Below are 20,831 nucleotides of genomic sequence, written 5' to 3' on the forward strand. Positions count from 1 at the left end.
CGAGCCACGGTTTGGCCTTCCCTTATATATTCAGTAATTCAATAATACTAAGTTTCAATCAAACCTAATATATTGATAAGAAATATAAAATTTCTATTTTAACCTTATCCCTAAAATATCAAATAGAAATTTCTGAGTTTAAGATTGAATTCTTTTTTTGTATCAATACTTAATGACAATACAAAAAAATATAAAATTAAAAAAAAAAAGCATTGTGTAAACCATTACATCCATCCAGAATCTATAAAGTATTATAAGTATTTTTCATCTAAGTGTAAAGTTATTAAATAAAATAATTAACAGAACCTATCTTTTTTATTATTTAACAAATGGCAAAATTTTAAAATGATTTTCTTGCAACATATGTTGACTAAAAATTAATTGTACAATTAATAATATGACAATTAAATACATTTAGTCTTATAAAAGCATTGGAGATTCTGATGCGATTGAAGGTTGTGGTTCAAGTTATTTACTAAATCTTTCTTCTCGTACACAATATTATCAACAACTTAGAAAATGGGATCGTGTTATGGAAAATTGTGATTTGCAGCAGACTACAGAACTTATTTCCAAAGGTGATTAAAAATTTAAAGTATAAAATAAGTTCTCTGTAAAAAAATAACAATTTTTAGTAATAATATACTCTATAATTGTTTAATGTCTTTTGTTATTTAGATTATTTAGAAGCATTTTCCAACTCTGGATTGCAAAATGTGGCTCATATTATGGCTTCCAATGATAATTTAAAATATGACTATTGTTGGCAATTAAATAAATGGGATTTACCAGATAGTGGTGACAAGTCTTTTGAATCATTGCATTATCATGCTTTAAGATATGTGCATCTAAACAATTTAGAAAGAGCAATTCCTATAATTAATGAAGCTAGATTAGTAATTATTGAGTCTTTATATTGTGCAAGTCTAGAATCAACAGCGACAATTTATGCTCCATTAGCCAAACTTAAAATAATTGAAGTAAGTAAATGCTTTAATACACTAAGATTTAATAAATAACATCTAATTTCATTATTTTATAATAATTATACAAAAGGATCTTGATGATTTTATCTCAACAACAGATAAAAAGAAATTATTTAATATTTGGTTAAATCAAAATACCTTAAAAACTAATGATTTTATAAACATCAATAAAATACTTTCTCAACGTTGTAAGTTATTGGATTTTGATGGTGATAAAAGATCAGGCATACTAAGAATTAAAATAGCTGAGCTAGCTCAACAAAATGATTGGTTACAAGTAGCTGGAAAACATTTAGCAACAGTTGCAACTTTAGAAAATTATCAGAAACATACTATTTTATGGGCAAAGGTAGAGGAGGCTAGACTTTTATGGAAAAGAAATGACTGTTATATGGCAAGGTATAATGTCATTATTTTGATAATATATTTTAATATTTTTACTTTTAAATGATACATTTTGCAGAGTTTTATTAAAATGTGTTGTTGAAGAACTTGACAATTATGATTATCCTTTCTTACATTCATTAGCATTACAACTTTATGGTTCTTGGATGGAAGAAACAAAATCAGAAACATCATGTGATATTATAAGAAAATATTTCCAAAAGGTAATATATATATATATATTTAAACCTATACATTCTTCACATTCAAAAGTTAAAAAAATATGCATTAAAATGTAATTTGGGCCTTTTGTAAATCTAACTTATTTTTTTCCTGTAAAAATATATATATGGTGACATATTAAGTAGCTGTCTCAGCAATAAAAATCTTACCACAGCAGTACCTATCTTTGTAAAATAAAATATGTGCATTTATTTGTGTTAACTATGTTTAGTAAGTTATATTTACTTATAAAACAGAATTCCCTCATTAAACCCTAGGAATTTTATAAACCAATATTTTCATCTCAGCAATTAATTATTTAGTTAATAATCATACGAACAATATTATAGCAGAAATACTTACTGCCAGCTATTGATTAAAGTAACATTTTACCATTTTACAACTAATACCAAATAAATCAAAAATCCTTTTTAAACATATATTTTTAACAGGCTCATAACATTTAGTATTTTAAATTTATTCTTTTATTACCAAAATTTAAATTTACCACATATCTAATTTTGAGTTATTAGCCAAAGTATTAGACAGTGGGGTAGGCCTGGTAGGCCCGGGCCTACCCACTTTTCTCCCCCCAAAAAAATGTTTTATATCATTAAATGTGTAGTCTATAAGACTAATATTGGTAGGTACTATGAGTTTTAAATTTTAAAATAAATACTCATAATATGCATGGTATAATAAATGTATAATATACAATATTCTGTTACTTTTTTTTAATACAAATATTCATTGATAATCGTTACAATATCAAAATATTGGTCCTACCCAAGAAAAAGTGTCTAGCTACGCCACTGGTATTAGAGTGAATTCATCTATTATTAAACTAAAGATGAATTAGATTTATGTTTTCTCTCATTGAGTATTTATGCTATTTAAATTTCTAAGCAAGTTATGAATATTTAAAAATGCTCATAACTTGTTTAAAAAATAAAATATTAAAACAACACTCATTAGAACATAGATAATGTTCTTTCCTTTAAGTTTTATTACAGGGTTATTCACTCTAATATTAAAGATTACAATACAAATTTGGAACTTCTAAATATAAATTCTCTTAACTATCCACTTATAAGATGAAGATAACATGTCCTCTTAATATTTTTATGTAGTTTATAAAAATAATATTCTATATTTATCACATTTAAATATTAAATGTTATTAATTTTTATATACTGGCAAATGACTAATTATTAATACATTATGTCATTACTAATAATATAATATTATAATTAAAATTGTAATTATTAAAATTAAATAGAAAACTGTTCTATAAATTAAAATGTATTCTCTGTCTGTATCATTATGCTCCACCAATTTTACCATAATATACTATAAACAGTCTCTAACAAGAAAAATTATGGATAGCCAATCATATCTTTTTGCAATTCTTAATACTATTACTAGTTTTTGTACTTATTTTGCTTAACATTTTTATCATTTTCAAATACATTTAATATTGTAATGTTTTACCATGGTTCTATTTGCTCACTAATAATAATAAATTATTATATGTGCTTAGTCTATCAAAAAATTAGAATTGGAACCAGCAAATAAAGAAGAATTTGGATTAGATTGGAAAAAAGTACTATCAGATGCACATAAACATTTATCTCTATTTACGGATACATTATATCAACAATTAAACAAATATATAAAAACAGAAGATTTTCAAAAACGTATACATGAAGTTGAACACAATGAAATTGAAGGACGAACAATGGTTGAATCAGGAAAGTCATCCAAAAACCAAGAAGAAATTAAAGCTGGCATTTATTTGATTAATCAAAGTAGGAATGATAAAATTGATATAAGTAATAAAAACGAAGAGAAGAATAAATATTTGAAACTAACACTTCAGTAAGTAATATGAATAATGTATTTTATAATAAGAAAAACGTTAACCATATTTTTAGTTAAATACTTTATTGGAGTCATAAAATATCTATTGAATCTACAAACAAAAATTAATTATTTTTTTTTCTTAAAAAGTGTATACTCTCTATAAGTGGAATAGGTAATTATTATTTTTATAAAAATAAAATAGGTTACCAATAATTGAAAATGTGTACATTATTCCAAAAATATTTTACTGTAAATATTTCAAACTTTTGTTATATCTTAATTATGTTTTTTTATAGAAATGGATCAGTATGTTTTTCAATTTTTTTTATATTTTTTTATGGATAAATTATAAAACATGAAGCGAACTAGCTACATTCTATAATAATAACATTCATGTTAAATGTTAACTATAAACGCAATATTTAATTCTTGAAATGTATTTTAGTACTAAATAAGATTGAACTACTAAATACTTTATTGATTTTAAATCTATACCCATTTTTTTTTTTTTTTTTTTTGAAGGGTAGCTAATATATATTAATGAAAAATATTATAAAACTAAATATTACAATAATATTGTTTTAAAAGTTATACATTTTATCATGATTCTAATTTTTAAATTTAATGATGAAAAAGCTAGTTATGAATTTGGGGATATTTTAGGTAAACCAAGAATTTAATTCAATTAACATTATATAAAAGTTGTTAAGTCTTAATGTAAAATTTAAATTAAATTTTATATAATACATTTATCGTTAATTAATAATCAAAAATTAATTATAAACTATGAATTATACTTAGTTATTAATAAATAGTTAGAAGTATATTTCATAAATACTTATATTGTTTATGTTTAGAAATTATTTGCAATTGATGAGATTAGATGATGAGAGCAGACTTCCTATTTATAGAATTGTATCTTTATGGTTAGAAAATAAAGAAAATAATGAAATAAATGATATTGTTGATCAAGAGTTTGAAAAAAATCCTTCTTATAAATTTATTTTGGTTCTTCCTCAGTTAGTTGCTCATTTAAGTTCTACTCATAATTATTCTTTTCATAAATCTTTGGAAAAAATCATAAGTAAATATACAATTTATACACCTTACTTATTTATTATTTATTATTTTGGTTACAAGTATAAATTTGTTACTGTAGATCGTTGTGCAATAGACCATCCATATCAAACCATCCCTATTGTTTATGCTGTTGCAAATACTAATATAGATCAGAAGTTCATTCAATGTGAATCTCCTTTTAATGATGAAGAAGAAGTACCTATTTTATACTTATTAAATTAGAATTACTTATTTTTATTAGAACCACTAATTAATTTGTCTTTAACTCTTATATTCATTATTTGTTTGAATATTTAGTCTAGGGTATTAGCTGCTAAACATTTAATGTCAAATTGGAAAAGAAATATAAATATTAGTTCTATTGTGAAAAATACTGAAAAATTATATGAAGCGTTTATACAATTAGCTTATACAAAAGTTTCTTGTTCACGTGGCCAGCGTAAGATTTAAATATTTTAAATATTATTTTATGTAAAAGTAGCAACGTACATTATACATTTTACTATAACTGTAGGAATTTCAATGTCTGACAAACAACCTCTAATGAAAATAACAAACTCTGAGTTATATATGTATCCTGCAGCAACATTGCCATTAAACAAACATGGTGACTACAAAAATATCATAAGTAAGTAAATATTTATTTAAACAACAATAATGAATATCATAATAAAACAGTTATAAGAAATACTATATATTTTTTACAACTCTTCAAAGCTAACCAATGATTTATTAATTTTATATTTTTATACTATTTTACGATATTTACAGAAAGGTATTATTAAATGTATAATATAGGTGACTTGAAGCCATTTCTGTAGATAAATTAATAATTGTATACTTATTAGAGCTTCATACATTTCTTATGGTCAACTGACTTAAAAATTATTATTTTATTATTTGAGTAAATTATAAAACTTTAACTAGAAGCTAAAAAATCATCAAGTTAGTTTAATGAAACTTCTCTGGCCACAAAAAGACATGATTTAAATTTTGATTATAAATAATTTCTTTTATAATTTTATAGTTAATGCTGGATATTCTATTAGTTTTTATCTTGAAATATATTAATTTATACTTATAGGTATTGTTAAATTTGAAAATTCATTCTTAAATGCTGGTGGAATACATGAACCAAAAAAAATTGATTGTTGGTGTTCTGATGGTATTCTAAGATCACTTTTATTAAAGGTAAAGTAAATATCTATTTAAATATTTCCAGTAAATTGTTGAAACACAAAAATGTATAATAATGTTTCAGGGTAATGAAGACATGCATCAAGATGCAATTATGCAACAAGTGTTTGTATTAATGAATAGATTACTGAATTCTAATAAATCTACTGCTAAGAGAAAATTGGCCATAAGAACTTATAAAGTATTATATAATATTACTTTTATTAAAACTTTTTCTTAAAATGTTTAATTTATAGGTGATTCCATTTTCAAAACAAAGTGGTATTGCTGAATGGTGTGTAAATACTATGTCTGTTATAAACTACTTAATAGGAACAGATACTATTGAGGGAGCTCATCAAAAATATAGGCCTGAAGATATGGCACCAGAAAGAGCTAGAGATATTCTTAGAGTATGTATGAATTACAAATATTTTATTATTATTTGTATTTATCTATTTATACATTTTATTTGTGTTTGTAAAAAGAGTATTTATTTAATGTTTAATAGGATGCTATACATGTTATATTTTACTATCCCATAATATAGCAAATTATACTTTAACTTTGTCTAAAATTTTCAAATTCTCACAGTTTTTTTTTAAAATTAAAATATAATTATATTAAGAACGCTACATTTTGATAATTGATTAATTTGCTCTGTTAAAATTAATAGAATAAAACAAATTCTTCTGAATGTAAAATTTTGTATGTTATGCTTAAGACGACAACATGTGGAATATAATATGCTCTTAAAAAAAAAAAAATAAAATTGATAAACAATTAAACAAATTTCTAATTGTTAGTAAAAGTAAAATATTACTAAATACGGTATAATGGTTTTAAATTATTATTTAAAAACACCAAATAAAATATAAGGATAATTGCTAATTTTTTCTTTTGCTTTTTCTTCAACTGAATGATTGAATGTTGATGACTTAAAAAAATACTACTCTGTGTACTTCTTTTATTCAAAATTATCTAACAAATTTATTTTTATGCAAAAATCTGATTGATGGATACAGTCATCCCAGGCTCGAAGAGATAATGAATTAGTTAAACAAAAAAAATACATGGAAATTTGTAAAGCATTAAAACCAGTATTTCGATATTACTTTTTTGAAAAATTCTTATCACCCTCAATTTGGTTCGAAAGAAGGCAAGCCTTTATCCATAGGTAAGAAGTACTACTTAATTATAATACTAATAGTAAAATGATAAAAATGTATAAATTACAATTTGACAATTTAAATTATATAAAATAACACTTTATTATATTTGTGAAGTGTTGCTACTACTTCTATGATTGGATATATATTAGGCCTCGGTGACCGTCATTTTCACAATATATTGATTGACAACAACACTGCAGAACTCATTCATATTGATTTTGGTATGCCTTAACATTTTGTAGTTTTCTTTAAAATTATATGAATTTGAATAATAAAAACCTTATCATATTATTTCTGTAATTTAGGGGTTGCATTTGAACAAGGAACTTTATTGAATACACCAGAAACTGTTCCATTTAGACTGACAAGAGATATTGTTGACGGCATGGGTATTTGTGGCATAGAAGGAAATTTTCGAAAGTATGAATTGTGGTTAAATTTTATAATTTATTTTATGGTTCTCAAATTACCTTTATTATATGTTCTTAATATAGATGTTGTGAAAAAACTATGTCTGTTTTACGTCAAAATCAAGATGTAATTGTCACAATTACTGAAGTCTTATTATATGACCCATGTTATCAATGGGCATTAACAGGAAAAAAAGCTGCTCAACTTCAAAATGAATCAACCAAAAATTCTTATATTAATGAAAGTAAGCTCAAAAATTAAAATTAAATAATCCATTACTGATTTTTATTAAAAATTTATTTCAGTTACCGAAGTTAATAAATTAGCCGAAAGATCTCTAAACAGAGTACGTGATAAATTATGTGGAATGGAACAAGCTGAAACTGCTGCAGCCAGTATTAATGGACAGGTTAATTTGTTAATACAAAAAGCTAGAGATCCAAATAACTTAGCATTAATATTTCATGGATGGCAAGCATACTTATAGTTATTTTATGTAAGTATTTTAATTTATAATTAAGAAATTAAGAATTTTACAAATAATATCATATTTATTTAATATGATATTTGGTATAACTTATACAGTTGTTGCGTATTCAGCATTTATAGAATATTATACTACACATATTTATATTAATTGTAATCATAAATATCACATTACGATCGGTGGGGACTGTCCATCGATCATTAGAGTAGAAATATAATGTACTTCATTACAATTTATATTATTGACAATAAAAGTATACAAAACACACGTTTATGTTATTATTCATATTAATAATACTTAACAACAGTTATACTCTTTCAGCTATAACTAACAAAATACAAGATTTTCATCTTTATTATTTAATAAACTGAACTTGTTTAAAACAAATAATTAATATTCTTTCTTTAACCGTTTCTGAAATGTCCATAAATATTAAATTGAAATTAAAAATTTACGTTTGAAAAATGTCTTCATTTCAGATAGAATGCAACAATAATTTTTTTTTATTATCAACTTATTTTGTAACTTAGGTTATTAAGATTTAAAATAATTCATATCACAGAATGCCCTAAGCATATCTAACTACATTTTTCTTTAATACAAATATACAAAAAAACTAAGAGATTTGATTCTAAATCAGTACTACTCTATTCATTAATTTCAAATAAATAAATATTATAATAATAATGCAATACTGTACCTTCATATTATACATATTATACACTTGACTAAGAATCTGTTTTATTTCTTTATTAATATTTTAAATAATAAAATTATAATGTTTTTATTTTTTTTGTTTAAAGGTTACATGCCAAAGAATCAATTTAGAATATACTGGACCAGAGAGTACTGGTATTGGTACTTATTACAAGCAAACTATGCAATTAGTACAGTATCAAATATATATTACATAATTAAAAATAATTTGATTAATTTTTATATTTAAAATATACATTTTTATATCATAAAATATTTTTTATAAATTTATAAATTACAATAAACAAAAATAATCTATTTTTTTTTTTTTTTATCAATAAAATAACTAGTTTAAAACAACATTTTAAGTTATGACACAATAATGAGACATTTTACCGAATTTTACAACGGTTTTCAAACATCATGTTAGTACAACTAACATAATATAAAATGTATTAGAATAACTTTGTAGTCTTTATCGATAAGGTGTAAAAAAAGGTGCATTGCTTGGAGCTTGTTGTTGTGGAGGCTGATCAATGTCTTCATATGTTTGTGGGTTAGCAGTCCCTCTACCTTAAAAATCATTTATTTTTTTTACTTAAATAACATAGAAAGTATAGCAACAATATTGTAAGAATATTTCTAACTTATATAATTCTGTAAGGGAGGTGGTATGCCATCAGTTGCTCCATTACTACTATCTATACACATTCGGCTAAGAACTGATAGTGTTACAAAACGCAGGACCACATTTGCCAATGCACAAATAACACTGAATATTTCTGACAACCCTGTATGATATAAAAAAAAAAATTTACTTAGATTATTATTACTTTAACTTACGAATCATAATCATTTACTTACAAAATGAGGAGGGAAAATAACAATAAATGGTAACAATATCTAAACATACTGTTGCGAGATTTACAGAAATAGCCTGAAAATATAAACATACAATAAAGAATATAATATGACAATATAAATAAAAAGTAATATTGGTAATAAATTGTAGACTAAGAATACAATATTCAAGTTTACTTAAATATAAATTGAATTTGACAATAGGTACATAAAATAGAATATAGACAAAAAAATTTTTTTTAAGGCGCCTGATGCCAATGCGATTTTGTACACAAAAATACGCTATACAGGAATAGAGATCCTGTTCTGTAAAATCAATCAAATTTGATAATTTTTTTTTTTTAACTAATAGAGGGTATATTCTACAGGCCGCATTGATCTCCGTTTTTCAATATTTTAATCTCAAATTTTGTAATCTGTCTTGAAAAATAATACAATTTTAAGCAATTTTGTATAAATTATATTTTACTATTATTTTGAATAAAATAAAAATCAGAGTTCGGATGCAGCCTGTAGGAAGTCTTCTTCTTTCAAATAAAAATAAAGTTACCAAAATCCGACAATTCTACAAGACCTGAGAATTCTTCCTGTGAAGTAATTTTTTTTGATATAATACATCCTATCAATCCCCCTTAAATAGGTATCGGGTAGTAAATTAGTGGAAAAATATTATAATTAAGATGGTAACTAAAATACAAAATTTATTTTTCAAATTTTAAAGAATTGCGGAAAATTTGAAAATCTGGCCCTTAATAGTTAATTTTTAACAGTTTACAAAATCAGTGTTGAGATTTATAATAATCATGACTAAACATTTGATACTTTATACTAAATAGTAATATGAAACTTAAGTCTTGGCTATACTTTATAGTATCATACATTCAAATAATACCTATTAGTATTTTTTTACTATTATATTAGTCATTAGTTACAAAATATAATGATTTATTTTCAACGAGAAATGTAATTGCATGATTCGTTGCTAAAAAATTAATCAAAAAGAACTTACTAGCTGTGCTGGTTTTTCATTTTCTGTTAGATGCATTGCCCACAATACACAGCCCAAGAATATTATATTGTAAAAAAGATACGAGTCTGGACTCCATCGTCCTTGTACACCCCTACAACATAAGTAAAACATGTTAGGCTAAGTGAAAAAATTCTATTATCTTAATAAATTCATATTTACCAAGTAATTAATATGAGGTGTAAAACAAATGTAGTTTTGGCAGGCAAGGCTGGTATTTGATTCAAATCTAATGCCATTACTAAATAACTTACGTACTACAGAGGAAAAAATAATAATTTATTTTACTTTTGATAAATTACAGTTTAATAGAAAAATAAAAAAATTACAAAAAAACCTAATTATTAACAAAAATCAACTCGTTACAATAATTTACACTGGTCCACCATTATTGATTATTGAACGGTATTGGATTGTTATATAATATAGGAGGTGTGATCAATAAGATAAGAATATTATTGTAGTTCATTTATCATTTTCCGTGTGGGAATTAATTATTTTACTTACCTCGTATTCAAAATGATAGGCTTAAAACAAGTAGTAAACAATATAATTTATTCAACGAATACCAGTCGTTTAGTCAATTCCACAATATAATAATACTTAAAGAACATTTCAAAAAAACGTTCCGTTTCCTACAATATGGTAAATCGTAATAGCATAATATTATAGTTTTATTATGTACGGTCCGCTAGCAATATTTGATAAGAAAATTCAAGGGTTCCCAAAATCTATTGCTAATAGTCAATTTGTTGCCTATCTTAATCCTGAAAATCTATTGCTAACGTTCAATTGTGTGTTTATTGCCTAACCGATTACCAAAAATCTATTGCTAACGTTCAATTGTGTGTTTATTGCCTAACCGATTACCAAAAATCTATTGCTAACGTTAAATTGTGTGTTTATGACAACACGATTAGGTATCTACTATCTAGTATTATATTATATTGCTAGGTATTAGATTCATACATTTGGTACTTATTTGACTGTAAGAATGTATTGCCGTTGTTCAATTTCTATACTTATCAGCTTATTACTATATATCCAATTATCGAAGAAATATATTTCTATAGTACATACTACCTAGTGTTTAATATACTATCTTTGTACATTTAGAGCAAAATTACTTTCACAAAAAATATTTCTATTGTTCAAAATGATATATTATGCAATATGCATAAAGCATAGGCTAGATTACTATAATAATGAAGACTTAGGAAGTCTGGAATAATTAATACCTAAACAATAAATTTGATAATAAGTTAATTCACTCCAATTTAAAATAAAAAGAGTTAAACGGATCATTCAGAACGTACAATTTGCTCTGTTATCCGTTTGTAAGACACTAAGACAGAGACAAATAACAATGCATACTGCCATACTGGTGTAGCTAGCAGCTACCTATGACAAAAAATATTTTGTAGTGTCCTCTTAATGTTTTTTGAACTCCTTGCTGGCGGGCGCCGGGCTTAACACATTCATCTGAAGATTTTGAATAAAACATATTAATGTAATATTCAATGGCTACACTGTTTAATAGTTGTGAAATCATAGATTTATCTATAAACCATGAACTAATGTCTAATATTAATATTCATAGTATATAGGTAGACACAGAACTATAGAATTATCTATGCACAAAACATTCTGTGGTACAGGCGTACAGCAGCTGCTGATGTGTGCAATAAATATATTTTGATAACGGAAATCGCAATCAAATTCTGTGTTTTGAAGATTAATGATTATCATAGATTATAGTTTTCAGATTTTCAGATTTACAGTAATACAGTTGTAATTTTGTTATAGTCAATTTCTCGTTCTCTTATGTGTGATTAATATCGTCCGCAAATGGACGACCACAATAATTCTGAATAGAAAACATAATATTTACCCTTGTTATTTTGTAATTACTATACCTATTGTTCAGCATTAAAGGTTTTAAGACTTGTCATAAATTAAGTTATTATGTATGCATAAAAAAATAAACATATAACTACATAAAACTATAAAATAGTCAAGTACAGAGGTTCAAATTTTAGTCACAATACCATTTGCAGCTAGCTTCTGTTAAAATACTAAGTCCTTCATCCACAGCGAACATTCTTATTTACTAATCGTTTGAAAGTTTAAAAGTAAATCTAAGTTGTCGGATAACAAAAATCGTTTTCCTTCATTCAAAACAAATTACTTTAATTACAAATACTGTATTTTAATATAATATAAATACACAAATAGATAGGTAATCTAGACAATCTAGTATTTTTCGGACAGGTTTCAACTTAGGGGGACCATTGCTTCACCAAACGTTTCGGTTTGGGCTCTTCTATGCGCATTCCTGAAGTCAGGGGCTTTTGAACACCTCTCCTTGATGTATTTTTGAAAATGTTTAATTTTTGTACAATGTTTCTCAAACTCGGGATCTGAGTAGTTTGAAGGTCGGTGATCAAATTTTGCGTCTTGTGTCGAGACCGTAGAAGCCGTTTTTCCCTGTAATTTGGGGCTTCAAAAGTTCAAAATTTACATTTTTTTCAGTTTTTTTGGAATGGGCACTAGAATTTGGGGGCAATAAACCGTTTTTGTAGTTCAATGTTAAGAGGACTTTGCACCGGATCGATGGGTTCCAAGATCGAGTTTATCCGACTTTTGGTTCGGGAGTTATAATTTTACATATGTTTTTAGTACTTAGAAAATTTCTTAGTAACGTGTTTTTTGGATTTTGAATTTTCGATCGATCACTATGAAACTCGAGATTTTGGTATTTTAGCGTACGATAATTCAAAAAGGGTCTATGGTCGAAGTACGTACGACCATTATTTCACCCGTAATCTGAGAAGCAAAAAGTTGAATAACACATAAAGTTATTTTTCGTATAACCATGCGTTTCCTTATGGTATACATCTGTTTAATGTTTTAAGTAATAATTATTTTGAACTTTTTGTTTATATGCCACTTAAACAACACGTTTTCGTAACATCTAAATTTAAAACTTACAAAGTACCCTACGGGGATCAATTTTATCTCTTATGATTTTTGTCCTATCTATGACGGTTTTCCCGGGAAACAGCTGGAAAACTCGATTTTCCGAATTACGAAATTGTCAATTTTCCCGATAAACCGATGGCCAAACGAACATTTTGCATAGAGCTCGATTTGTTCTCCGAGAGATTCTACACTAGCATCAGTTTTTCATTTTTCCAAAAAGTCATTATTTTAAACTTTTATTTTTTAAAAGCCATTTGACGTATACGATGTTTTTAAAAAACCTAAATAACACGTTTTTGAAAAATCTAAACCATAGAACTTACGAAGTATCCAACGGGGATCAATTTTATCTCTTATGATTTTTGTCCTATCTATGACGGTTTTCCCGGGAAACAGTTCGTAAGCTAAACCATAGACCGGAAGCACCACGCATCGAATATGCGACTAATGTACATTTTTTGAGAATTTCTTTAAAATACTTACAGGTCCGTCGCCACTTTCTAAGTAGTATGCAAATTTTCGTTATAACACGGAGAATTTGAATATGCAATCAGATGGCGGTGAGTCGTCTCGCGAAAACGTAGGGACCTCCCCATAGACCAGGAACAATACGCATCGCAATACGCGACTAATGTACATTTTTTGAGAATTTTTTTAAAATACTCTCAGGTCCGTCGCCACTTTCTAAGTAGTATGCAAATTTTCGTTATAACACGGAGAATTTGAATATGCAATCAGATGGCGGTGAGTCGTCTCGCGAAAACGTCGGGAGCTCACCGTAGACCAGGAACAATACACATCGCAATACGCGACTAATGTACATTTTTTGAGAATTTTTTTAAAATACTTACAGGTCCGTCGCCACTTTCTAAGTAGTATGCAGATTTTCGTTATAACACGGAGAATTTGAATATGCAATCAGATGGCGGTGAGTCGTCTCGAGAAAACGTAGGGACCTCCCCATAGACCAGGAACAATACGCATCGCAATACGCGACTAATGTACATTTTTTGAGAATTTTTTTAAAATACTTACGGGTCCGTCGCCACTTTCTAAGCGTAGTATGCAAATTTTCGTTATAACACGGAGAATTTGAATATGCAATCAGATGGCGGTGAGTCGTCTTGCGAAAACGTCGGCACCTTACGAAAGGACGGCCACAGTTATAGAAATACGCGATTTATACGATGTCGGAGTTAAGTATTTTTTTAAATAATTAAAGTTTTAAATAATGACTTTTTAAAAAAATAATAAACTGTTCCTTGTTTAAATTCCCTCGGAGAACAAATCGACCTCTATGCAATATGTTCGTTCTGCCATCGGTTTACCGTGGAAACTAATAATTCGCAATTTGGAAAATTACGTTTTCCAGCTGTTTCCCGGGAAAACCGTCATAGATAGGACAAAAATCAAAAGAGATTAAATTGTTCTTTGTAGGGGACTTCATAAGTTCTATAATCAAGATTTTTTGAAAACGTGTTATTAAGGTGGCATATAAACAAAAAGTTCAAAATAATTATTACTTAAAACATTAAACAGATGTATACCATGAAGAAACGCATGGTTATACGAAAAATAACTTTATGTGTTATTCAACTTTTTGCTTCTCAGATTACGGGTGAAATAATGGTCGTACGTACTTCGACCATAGACCCTTTTTGAATTGTCGTACGCTAAAATACCAAAATCTCGAGTTTCATAGTGATCGATCGAAAATTAAAAATCCAAAAAACACGTTACTACGTAATTTTCTAAGTACTAAAAACAAATGTAAAATTATAACTCCCGAACCAAAAGTCGGATAAACTCGATCTTGGAACCCATCGATCCGATGCAAAGTCCTTTTAACATTGAACTACAAAAACGGTTTATTGCCCCCAAATTCTAGTGCCCATGCCATAAAAAAAGAAAAAAAATGTAAATTTTGAACTTTAAAATTGAAAATAGTGAATACTGCCAAATTTGATCACCGACCTTCAAACTATCCAATTCCCGAGTTTCAGAAACATCGTACAAAAATTAAACATTTTCAAAAATACATCAAGGAGGGGTGTTCAAAAGCCCCCGACTTCAGGAATGCGCCTTAGAAGAGCCCAAACCGAAACGTTTGGTGAAGAAATGGTCCCCCTAAGTTGAAACCTGTTCAAAGAATACTAGATTGTCTAGATTATCTACATATTTGTCATTTGTGTATTTATATTATATTAAAATACAGTATTTGTAATTAAGGTGATTTAACATGATATAGTATCAATTTTACTACAAAATGGAATAATAGAAGCATTTACTGATTACATTTAAAATACATATATAACCCACGGTTGTGACTATCCTCCTTCTTTATGGGCTATGTATTCAGGTTCAATTTTACGTACAACAAATAGCTGTGAAGCTTTCCATTTAAAATTTAACTGTTTATTTTATTCTGTTCATCAAAATATCTATAAGTTTATTGATGTACTTAAAAACGTACAAAAAGATATCTATAAAAAATTGGCAGTAGTAGTCAAATAAAAAAAATAAGGCGTGAAATATGGGTAAAACTAGAATTTTTAAGAAATAATAAAATACGACGTGAACGAAATAATACGTTTTGATTTTGTCAAAACTGTATCGTTCAAATTTGTACCGAGCCATAAATAATTTTATAACTTACACATATAACTTATATGTTTTACTATTATGTTACTTATTCGTTCATTTTTATTTTAACGACAAAAACAATATTTTTGATGTGTATAATTACGAAACAGAAAAAAAACAGATTGCTTTGGAATGCCTACAACGAACACTTTAAATTAATTTAAATTAAGGATGACCATTTAACTTATTTATCTTATTCCAAGGAAGGATTATTCAAATATCCCATAATATTAATTCGTTGTGTATATCTATACAAATTTAACATCTTGTATTTGCGTATTTTATGAAATATTGACTGACAATATTGGTTAATCCGTGCGAGTAATTCATTCTCAATTTTTGTCCATAATAGTTTTTCATAATTTTTTTATAATGTAATTTTATTTTATGATAATGGTCTAAATAAAAATTTGGTAACCAATTATTTACATCTAGGATGGTTTTAATTTATTTATTCAAGAATAATATATAATACACGAAAAACAACTAGAAAAAAATACCCCATGTGAGTAAAAGTGACAACGGAAACAATGCAAGTAACGACGGGTTCAATGTCGCGGCCTATCCACTTGGTCGACAATTATTGTAATATATTATTATGTTATTACTTATTACTCAATACTCATAAGTCATAGAAGTTATTTGTCATATACTTCAGTGACACTCTGTATATATTATTAAATATAATATTATGCTATTTTGATAAGTAGCTTAATTTTACATTGTCGACGAGTTGCTGCATAGATACATATATAATATCATTGTAGAAACTATAAATATATTTGCTTATAACTTTATAACTTATATAAATAATATTTTAATCTTCTAGATTTAATTAAATTCTATTTATAAAAGACGATAACATTCTGTATAATATATATATATTAGTATCAAATTAATAACTAAACGGTTTTACCCAGAATTCATGACCTTGTAGGCCAACGGATATATTATTATAACATAGAACGTTTATTTTTAGTTGATTAATGATTTCCCATTAAAAGGACACTAATGTCTAATACACTATACCCGCATGTCAGAGACAACAAAGGAAGGTACTATACGCCTAACATGGTTAAAAACTGTTTTGCGAGGGACAACTTTACTCCCTCGATATTTATATCAAAATTACCAAAATTTTAAATCGCATTGAGATGAATTTTTGTAAGAAAACTCGAGGGTACAATTTCTTCACCAAACGTTTCGGTTTGGGCTCTTCTAAGGCGCATTCCCGAAGTCGGGGGCCTTTGAACACCCCTCCTTGATGTATTTTTGAAAATGTTTAATTTTTGTACGATGTTTCTGAAACTCGGGAATTGGATAGTTTGAAGGACGGTGATCAAATTTGGTGTCTTGTGTCAAGACCGTAGGAGCCGTTTTTCCCAGTATTTACTATTTTCAATTTTAAAGTTCAAAATTTACATTTTTTTTCTTTTTTTATGGCATGGGCACTAGAATTGGGGGCAATAAACCGTTTTTGTAGTTCAATGTTAAAAGGACTTTGCATCGGATCGATGGGTTCCAAGATCGAGTTTATCCGACTTTTGGTTCGGGAGTTATAATTTTACATTTGTTTTTAGTACTTAGAAAATTACGTAGTAACGTGTTTTTTGGATTTTTAATTTTCGATCGATCACTATGAAACTCGAGATTTTGGTATTTTAGCGTACGATAATTCAAAAAGGGTCTATGGTCGAAGTACGTACGACCATTATTTCACCCGTAATCTGAGAAGCAAAAAATTGAATAACACATAAAGTTATTTTTCGTATAACCATGCGTTTCCTAATGGTATACATCTGTTTAATGTTTTAAGTAATAATTATTTTGAACTTTTTGTTTATATGCCACCTTAATAACACGTTTTCAAAAAATCTTAATTATAGAACTTATGAAGTCCCCTACAAAGAACAATTTAATCTCTTTTAATTTTTGTCCTATCTATGACGGTTTTCCCGGGAAACAGCTGGAAAACGTAATTTTCCAAATTGCGAATTATTAGTTTCCACGGTAAACCGATGGCAGAACCAACATATTGCATAGAGGTCGATTTGTTCTCTGGGGGAATTTAAACAAGGAACAGTTTATTATTTTTTTAAAAAGTCATTATTTAAAACTTTAATTATTTTAAAAAATACTAAACTCCGACATCGTATAAATCGCGTATTTCTATAACTGTGGCCGTCCTTTCGTAAGGTGCCGACGTTTTCGCGAGACGACTCACCGCCATCTGATTGCATATTCAAATTCTCCGTGTTATAACGAAAATTTGCATACTACTTAGAAAGTGGCGACGGACCCGTAAGTATTTTAAAAAAATTCTCAAAAAATGTACATTAGTCGCGTATTTCGATGCGTATTGTTCCTGGTCTATGGTGAGCTCCCGACGTTTTCGCGAGACGACTAACCGCCATCTGATTGCATATTCAAATTCTCCGTGTTATATCGAAAATTTGCATACTACTTAGAAAGTGGCGACGGACTCGTAAGTATTTTAAAAATTTTTTTAAAAAATGTACAATAGTCGCGTATTTCGATACGTGGTGCTTCCGGTATATGGTGAGCTCCCGACGGTTTCGCGAGACGACTAACCGCCATCTGATTGCATATTCAAATTCTCCGTGTTATAACGAAAATTTGCATACCACTTAGAAAGTGGCGACGGACTCGTAAGTATTTTAAAAAATTTTTTAAAAAATGTACAATAGTCGCGTATTTCGATGCGTGGTGCTTCCGGTATATGGTGAGCTCCCGACGTTTTCGCGAGACGACTAACCGCCATCTGATTGCATATTCAAATTTTCCGTGTTATAACGAAAATTTGCATACTACTTAGAAAGTGGCGACGGACTCGTAAGTATTTTAATAATTTTTTTAAAAAATGTACAATAGTCGCGTATTTCGATACGTGGTGCTTCCGGTATATGGTGAGCTCCCGACGTTTTCGCGAGACGACTAACCGCCATCTGATTGCATATTCAAATTTTCCGTGTTATAACGAAAATTTGCATACCACTTAGAAAGTGGCGACGGACTCGTAAGTATTTTAAAAAATTTTTTAAAAAATGTACAATAGTCGCGTATTTCGATGCGTGGTGCTTCCGGTATATGGTGAGCTCCCGACGTTTTCGCGAGACGACTAACCGCCATCTGATTGCATATTCAAATTTTCCGTGTTATAACGAAAATTTGCATACTACTTAGAAAGTGGCGACGGACTCGTAAGTATTTTAATAATTTTTTTAAAAAATGTACAATAGTCGCGTATTTCGATACGTGGTGCTTCCGGTATATGGTGAGCTCCCGACGTTTTCGCGAGACGACTAACCGCCATCTGATTGCATATTCAAATTCTCCGTGTTATAACGAAAATTTGCATACTACTTAGAAAGTGGCGACGGACCCGTAAGTATTTTAAAAAAATTCTCAAAAAATGTACATTAGTCGCGTATTTCGATGCGTATTGTTCCTGGTCTATGGTGAGCTCCCGACGTTTTCGCGAGACGACTAACCGCCATCTGATTGCATATTCAAATTCTCCGTGTTATAACGAAAATTTGCATACTACTTAGAAAGTGGCGACGGACTCGTAAGTATTTTAAAAATTTTTAAAAAATGTACAATAGTCGCGTATTTCGATGCGTGGTGCTTCCGGTATATGGTGAGCTCCCGACGTTTTCGCGAGACGACTAACCGCCATCTGATTGCATATTCAAATTCTCCGTGTTATAACGAAAATTTGCATACTACTTAGAAAGTGGCGACGGACCCGTAAGTATTTTAAAAAAATTCTCAAAAAATGTACATTAGTCGCGTATTTCGATGCGTATTGTTCCTGGTCTATGGTGAGCTCCCGACGTTTTCGCGCGAGACGACTAACCGCCATCTGATTGCATATTCAAATTCTCCGTGTTATAACGAAAATTTGCATACTACTTAGAAAGTGGCGACGGACTCGTAAGTATTTTAAAAATTTTTTTAAAAAATGTACAATAGTCGCGTATTTCGATGGGTGGTGCTTCCGGTATATGGTGAGCTCCCGACGTTTTCGCGAGACGACTAACCGCCATCTGATTGCATATTCAAATTCTCCGTGTAATAACGAAAATTTGCATACTACTTAGAAAGTGGCGACGGACCCGTAAGTATTTTAAAAAAATTCTCAAAAAATGTACATTAGTCGCGTATTTCGATGCGTATTGTTCCTGGTCTATGGTGAGCTCCCGACGTTTTCGCGAGACGACTAACCGCCATCTGATTGCATATTCAAATTCTCCGTGTTATATCGAAAATTTGCATACTACTTAGAAAGTGGCGACGGACTCGTAAGTATTTTAAAAAAATTCTCAAAAAATGTACAATAGTCGCGTATTTCGATGCGTGGTGCTTCCGGTATATGGTGAGCTCCCGACGTTTTCGCGAGACGACTAACCGCCATCTGATTGCATATTCAAATTCTCCGTGTTATATCGAAAATTTGCATACTACTTAGAAAGTGGCGACGGACTCGTAAGTATTTTAAAAATTTTTTTAAAAAATGTACAATAGTCGCGTATTTCGATGCGTGGTGCTTCCGGTATATGGTGAGCTCCCGACGTTTTCGCGAGACGACTAACCGCCATCTGATTGCATATTCAAATTCTCCGTGTTATAACGAAAATTTGCATACTACTTAGAAAGTGGCGACGGACCCGTAAGTATTTTAAAAAAATTCTCAAAAAATGTACAATAGTCGCGTATTTCGATGCGTGGTGCTTCCGGTATATGGTGAGCTCCCGACGTTTTCGCGAGACGACTAACCGCCATCTGATTGCATATTCAAATTCTCCGTGTTATAACGA

At 28.5% G+C, this 20,831-nt stretch overlaps 2 protein-coding genes across 3 annotated transcripts in view; one reads left to right on the forward strand and one right to left on the reverse strand.

Annotated features, from left to right (window-relative positions):
- The window catches only part of LOC114119972 (serine-protein kinase ATM), a 29,657-nt gene extending 20,862 nt beyond the window's left edge, over positions 1 to 8,795 (forward strand). The window contains exons 35-52 of the mRNA XM_050204021.1: positions 419 to 578; positions 679 to 980; positions 1,057 to 1,385; positions 1,450 to 1,594; positions 3,133 to 3,470; positions 4,313 to 4,539; positions 4,615 to 4,730; positions 4,833 to 4,974; positions 5,050 to 5,163; positions 5,620 to 5,726; positions 5,797 to 5,913; positions 5,969 to 6,124; positions 6,737 to 6,888; positions 6,998 to 7,104; positions 7,189 to 7,303; positions 7,378 to 7,538; positions 7,600 to 7,790; positions 8,585 to 8,795. Coding sequence (XP_050059978.1) covers positions 419 to 578; positions 679 to 980; positions 1,057 to 1,385; positions 1,450 to 1,594; positions 3,133 to 3,470; positions 4,313 to 4,539; positions 4,615 to 4,730; positions 4,833 to 4,974; positions 5,050 to 5,163; positions 5,620 to 5,726; positions 5,797 to 5,913; positions 5,969 to 6,124; positions 6,737 to 6,888; positions 6,998 to 7,104; positions 7,189 to 7,303; positions 7,378 to 7,538; positions 7,600 to 7,781 — 2,970 coding nt within the window. The 3' untranslated portion in view covers positions 7,782 to 7,790; positions 8,585 to 8,795. The remainder of the gene's footprint in view (positions 1 to 418; positions 579 to 678; positions 981 to 1,056; positions 1,386 to 1,449; positions 1,595 to 3,132; positions 3,471 to 4,312; positions 4,540 to 4,614; positions 4,731 to 4,832; positions 4,975 to 5,049; positions 5,164 to 5,619; positions 5,727 to 5,796; positions 5,914 to 5,968; positions 6,125 to 6,736; positions 6,889 to 6,997; positions 7,105 to 7,188; positions 7,304 to 7,377; positions 7,539 to 7,599; positions 7,791 to 8,584) is intronic.
- On the reverse strand, positions 8,506 to 11,040 carry LOC114120051 (uncharacterized). Of its 2 annotated transcripts, XM_027981836.2 has the most exons (6): positions 10,873 to 11,040; positions 10,528 to 10,622; positions 10,348 to 10,459; positions 9,342 to 9,414; positions 9,125 to 9,268; positions 8,506 to 9,050 (listed from the first exon to the last, which is right to left on the reverse strand). In XM_027981836.2, the coding sequence occupies exons 2-6, from the start codon at positions 10,602 to 10,604 to the stop codon at positions 8,953 to 8,955; spliced, it is 504 nt and encodes a 167-aa protein (XP_027837637.2). In that variant the 5' UTR covers positions 10,605 to 10,622; positions 10,873 to 11,040; the 3' UTR covers positions 8,506 to 8,952. The 2 variants fall into 2 exon arrangements, with proteins under 2 accessions (XP_027837637.2, XP_027837638.2); XM_027981837.2 differs by lacking the exon at positions 10,873 to 11,040 and having other exon boundaries at positions 10,528 to 10,789.
- Positions 11,041 to 20,831: the final 9,791 nt, after the last annotated feature.

This window comes from Aphis gossypii, chromosome 3 (genome assembly GCF_020184175.1).
Source record: "Aphis gossypii isolate Hap1 chromosome 3, ASM2018417v2, whole genome shotgun sequence".
Classification (NCBI taxonomy): Eukaryota; Metazoa; Arthropoda; class Insecta; order Hemiptera; family Aphididae; genus Aphis; species Aphis gossypii.

Excerpts from the sequence above, each read along its gene's own strand:
- LOC114120051 (XM_027981836.2), bottom strand. The coding sequence starts at position 10,604 with ATGGCATTAGATTTGAATCAAATACCAGCCTTGCCTGCCAAAACTACA. Across the intron at positions 9,415-10,347 it reads ATGAAAAACCAGCACAGCTA|GCTATTTCTGTAAATCTCGC; the intron begins GTAAGTTCTTTT and ends TTATATTTTCAG. Across the intron at positions 9,269-9,341 it reads TTATTTTCCCTCCTCATTTT|GGTTGTCAGAAATATTCAGT; the intron begins GTAAGTAAATGA and ends TATATCATACAG.